Source organism: Adiantum capillus-veneris, chromosome 22 (assembly GCF_014529385.1).
Source record: "Adiantum capillus-veneris isolate H3 chromosome 22, ASM1452938v2, whole genome shotgun sequence".
Taxonomy (NCBI): Eukaryota; Viridiplantae; Streptophyta; class Polypodiopsida; order Polypodiales; family Pteridaceae; genus Adiantum; species Adiantum capillus-veneris.
In genome coordinates, this window is record NC_140952.1 from 90,924,165 (window position 1) to 90,934,461 (window position 10,297).

The window sequence follows — 10,297 nt, forward strand, 5'->3', positions numbered from 1 at the left end:
ATCTCTACAAAGTGAAACAAATTACCGTCATGGATCACTATTTTCTTTTCCTAGATACACCATATCTCCACAAAGCAAAACAAAGTACTTGAAGAAACTATCCAAATATTTTCTTGCTAGTTGCTCAGCTAATAGGATCATCACTATCATCCTTTTATCCCGTTAGCAACTTATTGTATCAAAACTCCATTTGTTAATTTTAAACCTCGTAAAGTCCAAACATGTTGTATCACATTTACTTTTCAGGAGTGTAAAGGTGCTAGGGGCTTCCAGATTTATAATTATTTGCAGTCCCTAGCCGTATTCTCAATGCATTTAGTTAGGGTTTCATTTCTCAAACCTTAGCTAACGTATAAAAGTAAAATTTTTAATTATTTGTAGTCCCTAGCCTTATTCTCAAGACATTTGGTTAGGGTTTCATGTCGCAAACCTTGGCTAAGGTATAAAAACCAATTTTGTAACTTTGGACTTTTTTGGATAATGAAAGTTGAGCATATGTTGTAGTACAATTCAGTGAACTCTCTCGTCTTTCATTCCTTGTGTCTTACTTGTGCGAAGTTACATTGCAGTTGGTATTTTATTTTTAAGGCATGGTTAAGTAGAGACATGGACATCGAGAATTCCACGGTACAATTTTATGAAAAAGACTCTCTATGTGCATTGGTATGGTATTCTTAGATTATAGCCTAGATTAAAAGGATGTCAATGAATGTTTTGTTATGTGATTTTTGAGTTTTTCTTAACACTCGAGCACATCTTATAGATAGAGGCTAACTTTGTGAAGATAAGTCAACAAAGATAAGGTCCATTGCAAACAAAATAAGCAATTATAGATACATTCAAGTGCCACATTATCAAGATCACAGGACACATTAAGTAGCTTTATATTTGGCTTTACAATGTGCCTCTTTACAATTGTCCAATTAAATAAAGCCTTGGTAATCTTAATTATACACAAAGATGGCAAGAAAAATGCATAAAAGTATGCCCAAAGTTGAAGTCTTTTAGGAAAAAAAACACCATATTAGTGAGTTTGGGAATTTTCCAATTTCCACTTTCAAATTGAGGTTAGGATTTGACCACATGCCAAAATCTTAGCCAAACTTTTTGAGAGCATGGCTTGAAAGAAATTTTCATGTACTACCTTGTGGAAGGATTTGGCCTTAAAAAAATAGTTTTTAGATTTGTCCATATGGTCAAATCTTTAAGATATTGGTGACTCCTAAATTGGTTCTAAAGTCTTAAAATATATAATATGGTAATGAAAAGTTAAAATGTATTTTACAAGAGGTAGCTTGAAGAAAAACACCTTGTTTCAAAAGAATAAACCTTAGTTATCTAATTCATGTTATGTCACCTTATCACACATATTTTAGCATTTTTGTAAGGTATATGCCAAAGTATTCATGTCCTCATCAAGTGCAAATGAAATTTGAAAAACTATATCTAGCACTAAATAATGACTGAAACAGAAAAGGACTAGTAGTGATGATTTTAATAGCATGTTTGTATCTTGGTGTAAATTTTTTGATGTTTTTATGAGTTTTCATCATAGTAGATTTTGTTTTATTCTAATTTTTGAGTAGATGTGGTTTTTCTAAAAACCACCTTCGGAGTTTTATCAATTTCTCAAAACTGCTCATATGTGTTGTTCAATTGATCAATACAGACAAATAGAGGATGCTCCATGGAAGTATCTCATGGAATTAGATCCCATAATACATACTAATCTTTCTCAAATTCAAGCATGATTACGCTCATCATTAAGAGATACTTCTAGCATCCGTGCTCAAAGAGATGTCCTCCACCAATCAAGCATGTGATAGAAGGTTGTGCATTTCAGTGATCAACCACACTCTCTCTTCTTTGATGCTAATTGATATTGATGCTTTTGGTTTGTCTAGCTACTGTTGAAGCTTTTGAAGATAAAACAAGAACACCACCCCCATCAAATTGTCTCATGGATATATCCTTCATATATGTGTTATTTAGTTTCTAAAACATGCATGCTTGTGCTCTTCATAAGAGAGAATTTGTACCTTTTCTCTCAAAGAGATGCCCTCCACAATCTAGCACGTTACAAGTAGTGGTTTATTGGGAGTCATAAGACATACCCCTATCCCCTTTGATCTACTGATAGTGATGTGTTTATATTGGTCTATAAATATTAAGACATACAACATCATCAAAATACAAAATCCATGAGAATGATCTTCTATAGACGGGAGCTAAGAGAGCCCTGCAAAATACTCGAAATAGCACGTAGCAAGCCATAAACGAACAAATCTTACATATCTGATGACTTTCACAAATCCATAATGGAGCTCAATACGAACAGAGAGAGATAAAGAGAAAATGAGCACGTGATGAAGCACCTCCTAGAGAGGAGTGCTACGTTGGCACAGCGAGAGAGAAGGGAGGATAGGAGAGAAGAAAGACACGAACACTGGGTGCAATCTCCCCCCGTGCAAGAGTGACCATTTTCCTCTTGCACGTATTTACTTTATAGATTTCTTGAATGGTCAAAGTGAGTACAAACTGGCCGGCCGGTCATAAATGGCCAAAGCTCATAAAAAAGCACTTGAATAAAATGTACATTAAAAAAATATATATATATATATATCCGTTCGCATAAGCCTAGATCGTTCAAGCCTTTTTCACCTATCAACTATAGTAAATTCCCAAAATATCAATTCCATAACATACCTCTCCATTGAAAAGCAATTGTCCTCATTTGCAAAGTATGAATTTGCAAACAATACTTGTCAAAAACAGTGATTAGTATTCTATGTCAAAATATTGTAGTGTGCCTACTATCACAGGTGCTAGAAAGACAGAGAGAGAGAGAGAGAGAGAGAGCGAGACAGAATGCACTACTAATCAGCTTAACAGAATACACCAGGCTGAGGGCACCGAGCCCGACTCCAGATCCCCCTTATTACAAGTTGTCCCTGCTTCTTAAGTAGCAGGCCGCACCTTTCCTCCAAGAAACCCTCTCTCCAAGATTCTCCTCCTAACTACCTTCTCTTGGTGTCTCTGCTCCTCCACGTCACTTACCTCAGACCTCCCCCTTTAAGAATCTGAGCCACTGAACTGAGGACTCAAGAGTGGCTCAGATGCTAATGTCGCTCAGGGGTAGAGGCGTTTGAGGATCCTGTTGGTGGTTATTTGCTGAAGAGTCTTTAGCGGCAGGCAGGGGTAGGGGAGTGAAGTATGGCTTCATCCTACTGACGTGGGCGGTGGTTTTGCGACCATTAGAGATTATTTGTAGCCAGTAAGTGTTGTTGTGTATGGGTTCGAGGACTGTGTATGGTCCTAGCCATCTATGCATCAAGGATTCGCTAAGTCCTTTTATTCTGATTGGGAAGTACAAGCTGACCTGAGTGCCTTTCTCAAAGGTTTTGTGTTTGCACCCCTCATCATAATTGCACTTTTGTCGTTGCTGTGCTGTTTGGAGGTTTCTATGAATAGCTTGTCTCATAAGAGGCTGTACGGTGCAAAGATGACGATACCACTCCATGGCATCTTTCCCGACTGCTTGAATGTTGACCTGCGTGGGATCGGGAGGGAACACGGGGTCACGGCCAAAAAGGGCGCGAAACGGGCTGATCTTGGTGGACGCCTGAACTGATGTATTGTATGCATGAAGGACAAAGGGTAGAATGAGATCCCAATTCTGATGTAGAGGGTCTACATACATGGCTAGCATCTGCTTTATGGTTTTATTTATGCGCTCTGTGAGGCCATTGGTCTGGGGGTGATAAGGTTATGTGAAGCATTGGGTTACGCCCAGGCATCGGGTAACCATGTTGAGGACATATTTGATAAGGACCAGAATGTATCTATTGCCAGAGGCTGATTGAGGGAATGGGCCAGTGATATCCCAACCAACAAGTTGGAAAGGCTCTTGAGGCTGAATTGGAGATAAATAACCATACCTGCCTTGAGGGGTCTTGAATGATTGACAGAGGGAGCACTGCTTGAGATTGTTTGAGAGCGTTTGGCACATGTGGGGCCAATAGCAGCGGCTGTGGATGTTGTCCAAGACTTTGTGGAATCCTAGATGGCCAAAGAGCGGGTGAGAGTGGAAGTATTGAATGACTGCAGGCTGTAAAGTGGTGGGTAGGTAGATCCGAAGTTTGTCATTGTGCGCCCAATAAAGGGTGTAGTCTTTGATGACCAGGTGCTCAGATAAAGAAGAGTCTTGTTGAGATCGGAGTTGGTGAAAGATAGATTGGATGTGGGGATCGCTATGCTGTAACTGGGTAATTTTGGTCAAATCTAGAGGCTCTCTATCTGGAAGGTTAGTGAGGGACAGCTGAGTGTGTTGGATTTGTGTAGGCAAACGTGAGAGGCTATCAGCTGTAGAATTTAGGGAGCCTTTACAGTATTGTAGGGTGAAAGAGTATTCTTGGAGAGCTAGAATCCATCGTAAGAGACGGCCTGGAGGATGAGCTTTCTTAAACATGGCTATTAAACGCTGATGGTCAGTTTGGACTTTGACTTGTCTTCCGTGAAGATAGGGGTGAAATTTAGTGAAGGACCAGACAATGGCCAGCAATTCCTTCTCTGTTGTTGAATAGTTGCGTTCCGCTTTTGACAAACTTCGGCTGATGAAAGAGATTGGGCAGAGTTCGCCTGAAGTATCTTGTTGAACTAAAATTGCACCAATACCCACATTAGAAGCATCAATTTGTAGAAGAAAGGGTTTAGAGAAATCGGGAAACATCAATGTTGCCGCTTCTTGTATTAGTAGTTTCAGCTGCTGAAAACTTTTTTCGCAATCCTCAGACCAGATGAATTTGATGCCTTTTGCCATCAACAATCGAAGGGGTTGTGTGATATCGGCCAGATGTGGGATGAATCTAAGGGAGAAATTCATCAAGCCTCAGAAACTCTGTAGTGCTTTTATGTTCGTTGGCCTGGGAAAATTCTGAATAGCTGCGACCTTTGCAGGGTCGATCTGAACCCCTTCTGCTGAAATAATAAAACCAAGAAATTTCAATTTTGTTGATCCCCATTTACATTTTTTGAGTTGAAGCGTCAGGTTGTACTTCTGAATCCGGGTTAATACTTCCTGGAGAATTGTGAGATGTTGTTGCCATGTTTTGGTGTGAATAAGAATGTCATCTAGATAGACTGCGACCACTTTTTGAGCAATCAAATCTGCAAAGATTGAGTTAGCCATTCTCTGAAATGTACTCCCTAAATCGGACAAGCGAAAAGGCATTCTGGTGAATTCAAAAAGGCCTATAGGAGTGCGGAAGGCTATTTTATGAGCATCCTTAGGATTGAGGGGAACCTGCCAATAGCCCGAAGCGAGATCCAATGACGTGTAGTATCTAGATTGCCCCAAATCATCCAAAAGATCATCTAAATGAGGAATGGGGAAGACATCATGCATGGTTATGGCATTGAGTGGGCGAAAATCAATGCAGAAGAGATATGTGCCATCATCCTTCTTCACCAAGTGTGGTTCGGAGGCCCAAGGACTGTGTGATGGGCGAATGATTCCTTTGGAGAGCATGTCCGAGACAGCTTCATTAATGAGATGGACCTCTTTAGGGGACTGACGGCGTCTCGCCATCTTGATGGGTTGGGTATTGGGTGTAGGGATAGAATGTAGGATAGGGAAGGTGACCATAGCAGGGATAGATTTAGGGACAAAGAGAGAAGGGAAGCTTTTCAATAAGAGACGGAGATCATAGGTTCGCTCAGAGATAGGGTTGTGTGTGACTTGTGTATTGACTGTGTAGGTGTTAAGGGTGAGAGTTCGTTGAAAAGACAGAGGAATGAGCTGATTAGGGAGTACTAGAGTTTGGTTATCAAAGTCAAGCTTGGCTCTGTTTTGAATTAACCAGTCACAACCGAGGGTGATGGGAAAGAGCTGATTTGGGAGCACATAGCACGCATGTTGATAGAAGGATGCACCTAAGGAAAACTGTAATGAACTGATCTGGTTGGTTGTGTAAAGTTGTTTTTTATCGCCAAAAAGAACTAAGATTTCTTGAGTAGGGGAAGTGTTGAGACCTAAGTTTTGGACAATTTGTGAACTAATGGAAGAGATGGAACTACCAAAGTCTAGGAGTACCTCAAAGGTTTGATTGTAGAGTTGCAGTAGGACCGTGCACACCAGCCGTCCGGAAGAATTCGAAGCGATGACTTGCAGGTGGTTGTCTTCCAGCAGCCACCCGCCTAAATGTTTTCCTGTATTGTTGCAAATGAAGCGGTTTCAGCCATAGTTACCTGAGCATTCTGAATTTGTTGGGTTTGTCTGGATCTGCGAGGGCAATTTCTCCTGATGTGACCAAACATATTGCATTGGAAACATCGTGGACGGCCCCGTGAATCACGATCTGGCAACCATCGGCTGTTGGACAGCTGTAAGTTCTGAATATCGATTTCCATCGGTGTTGGAGTGTCTAGCAAAGGTTTGTTGTTGTGAGGAGGATGAATGGTTGGAGTCATTGCGAGTTCAGAATGAGAGTTGGACTCTATCCGTTGGGCAATCTGTATGTCTTCATGAAAGGTGGTTGGTCCCTGGTCACGAACTCTGCGTGAAATGTCATGATGCAATCTTGGCCAGAGGAAGAATAATTTCATGTCTTCTGACATGGATGGATCAGCTCGTAGAAGAAGCTGATTGAGCTTGACTGAAAATTGAGCAATTGGTTCATGCGGTTGCTGTTTAAGTTGACTGAGTTGTTGTAGAGCCGTTTGAGTAACATTATGATGAGCAAAATTATGGATTAATTGTTGTTTGAGAAGCACCCAATTATTTCTCACCTATTCAGTCTACTGAATAAGCCATGTAGCCGCCACTCCCTCCAGCAATGTGCGGACTTCTAAGGCCTTGGAGTTATCATCCCAACCATGGTAACTAGCTACATTCTCAAAGTGATCAATCCAGGAGAGAATATCTTCAGTTGGTAGACCTGCAAAACTCTTTGGGCGTACCTTAGAATCAGCTTTGTAGTGCTGACTATAATGTTTTTGCGTGACAAATCCCAGTAGGTGTTGATTGGTAGTGTTAACTTCCATTAGGACTGAAGACATAGTGGCAAAGAGCTGATCGATTGGTGCTACTGGAGGCTGCGTTGTATATTCCGAGTGCATCTGTGCATCCTCGTACAAAGAAGACATTGGCTGCTGTCGTGGAGAAGATGGTCGACTCATTTTGAGGAAGATCAAAGATTCTAAGTGAAGGTACCAAAAATTGGTTCTCGAGAGAAGATTGTGCCCGTCTCCTCCACCAAGATGTAGTGTGCCTACTATCACAGGTGCTAGAAAGACAGAGAGAGAGAGAGAGAGAGAGAGAGAGAGAGAGAGAGAGAGAGAGCGAGACGGAATGCACTACTAATCAGCTTAACAGAATACACCAGGCTGAGGGCACCGAGCCCGACTCCAGATCCCCTTTATTACAAGTTGTCCCTGCTTCTTAAGTAGCAGGCCACGCCTTTCCTCCAAGAAACCCTCTCTCCAAGATTCTCCTCCTAACTACCTTCTCTTGGTGTCTCTTCTCCTCCACGTCACTTACCTCACAATATCACATAGTAAAAGGAAAATTTATTAAGCTAAACAACATTTCTTATGCATGTCATCATCCACATACGACCTATTCTAGTATCCCATACCACCAGAATAAGCAGTATATGTCATACCCTGATGAATCAAGATATCATTGGTCACACTCACCATTCAATAATCAATTCTCATCAATCTCAAGTTAGCTTTCATAAATACAGTCGTGGCAGAAAAGCATCATATACCAATTCCGAATCCAAATACAAGTATCTGCCGACATATACCCATTTCAAATCCAGATTCACATCATTGTCATTATATACCCGGGTTAACAAAATCATACCAGTTACAATGGTGTCCAACCAATGCAACATGATTTTGTGATCGGCGTTGCCTAAATCGGCAAATCGACACCCGACGTGTTGCCTAAATTGGTGAATTGGCACTTGTGATGCCTAGATCGGTGCATCTAAACATTAAATTGTTGGAAATAGTAAATGTATTATTTAATAGTGTGCTGCGTAAACTAGCCAATCTGCACTAACAATTGGTGTTTCCTAAATCAATGAATCTACACCAGGATGCGCATTGAGAGTCGGGTTTCCTTGACGTGGACTCAACCAAAAAGTGGACTGACCTTCGAGACACTTTCGTATCACTCAAGCATTGTGAACAAGTAGTTGGTACTATTGCCTCATACGACTTTAGAGGACTTGTGTGCCTTGATAGATACATTGCTCTTGTAGCAGGTGATATTCCATCCTAAAAAGTCACAACCGAACTGGTGTATGTTATAGAGGTGGCCCCATGAAGTGCACGGGTGTATAAGGGCTACAATTTTCAAGTTACCTTGGAATTCGTGGAGGATATTGGAGAGGAAAATGAAAAAGAATTGACAAATGTGAAACTAGAAGAGCCCAAAACTGCTTCTCAAAGAGGGATGCATGCGGAGGACCTCCTAGATGAAACTCCAAACATTTGCTTAGATGGAGAGCTCTATGTAGACATAGGGAATTATGCTGAGTTATGCAAGGATGAGAGAAAGACCTCTTAAATTCACAGACATTGTATCCGAGTGATTTTACTCCCTTTTGTCATAAACTTTGTATTTGAGCAGTTTTGCCCCCTTTTGTCTCAAATCAAATTGTGATTCAAATTACGAATCAAATTGTTTTAACTTCAAATTGTGAATCAAATTGTTATCATTAACATGTGTTAACTTCCAACGTGTTTTTTTTAATAGAAGAATGGATCCAGATGCGTTTTACTCTTCCTCGACCCCTAGCACAGGAGGTGGCCACAACATCGACGCACAGACACTTCGTCCCACTCCTTCCGAGTCTTCGTCTACTTTGGAGCAATCAACACACTTTGAGAGCTCGGTGTCAACTAAACAGTCTGCAAACCCCTCTAAGCATGGATGCTCCAGTGGTGGAGGTAGTGGCTGCTATGGAGGAGGCACCACTGACACTTCCACACCGCCTCGTAGTCGTCGATGCTCCTTACCTCCCCTCTTCTTTGCCCACCCCCATGCCGGCCAGGATGTGGTCCTCTACTTCAGATTTTGCACTACTATCAAGCACTCCTGGCTTCACACCACTAGTTACTCCTCTACGACTCACCCCACTCGACACTCCTCACGTTGGATCCTAGACTCCCGTGGAGACACATGCAATCACGACCCCTCTCGAGACACCAGTCGAGACCCCTTTTGAGACATCTGTAGTGGCAGTTAGGTTCAGCCTCCCTAGGCAAGTGGGATTGCCGTACTTGATCGACATCAGTGATGGATTCATCTTGGATGGGACAGAAAGAAGGTGATTACCGACATGCACGACCTGTGCTCTCAGGTATTTTGGTACTACATATTAAATAAATGGTCAAAAATGCTCAATGAATTGAAAGACATAGTTGTCAACATACCGCATGAATGATAAGTTTCTTATGGCAAATCGAGATGAGCGCTTTAATGAAGAATTAGTGATGATGGAGGAGTACTTCAAGCACAAGCGCAAGGAAGTGCAAAAAGCAATAAAGCATGGGTGGAGCAGGTCAGCTTGGCTAAGTAAAGAAGATTGGAAGATTGCAAAGCGGGAAGTGTGCAAGAATCCTAACAAGTGGAAGAAACAAAAAGAGGCGGCCAGAGCGTGCGGGTAGAGGCAGGGAGCTCGTAGCAGTGGGGGAGCGATGGATGGGTGTCATATGAGGCCGACTTTGTAAGTGTGATTGCATTGCTTTCTAGGTTTAGTAGATTCGGGTATTTTTAACCTTAAATTTTGGTATAATGTTTCTCTGTATGTCTTGAACAATGGTGGATGAATGGACGTGGCCCCACACCGTACATGCGTGAGTTTGCGGGCAAAAAGGACTTAAATGCCTCTATGGAAATTCTGAGTTCTCCACCGGCTTCATAATTACTTAATTTTAAGCTATGAAATCTATTGTATTTTTATAATAAGTTGCTACATTGTTTTATACTTGTATTATTAAACTTACAAAAAAATTTATGATTTTTTGTAGAATTCGATAGATTTGCCGTTGGGTCGTGATGAGATATCAAATTAGCCAATGTCAGACTAGCCTTAGCTAGGACTAGCTAGTCTTACTTCTATATAGCATATTAGGAGATGACGTGTATACGTCAATTTTGTGGATCGTGAACAACTATGTAAATAGGTTCTACAGTTTTTCATAATGTTTTTTGGACGTTCTACACATTTTGTAGATTGTGAACAACAATGTAATTTGGTTCTAGAGTAACTTTTTGTAGATT

The 10,297-nt window shown here is 41.2% G+C and overlaps 1 protein-coding gene across 1 annotated transcript; it reads right to left on the bottom strand.

Annotated features, from left to right (window-relative positions):
• Positions 1–3,112: 3,112 nt before the first annotated feature.
• On the bottom strand, positions 3,113–3,700 carry LOC147429780 (uncharacterized). Its single transcript, XM_086495057.1, has one exon. The coding sequence runs from the start codon at positions 3,698–3,700 to the stop codon at positions 3,113–3,115; it is 588 nt and encodes a 195-aa protein (XP_086351183.1).
• Between the last annotated feature and the right edge of the window lie 6,597 nt (positions 3,701–10,297).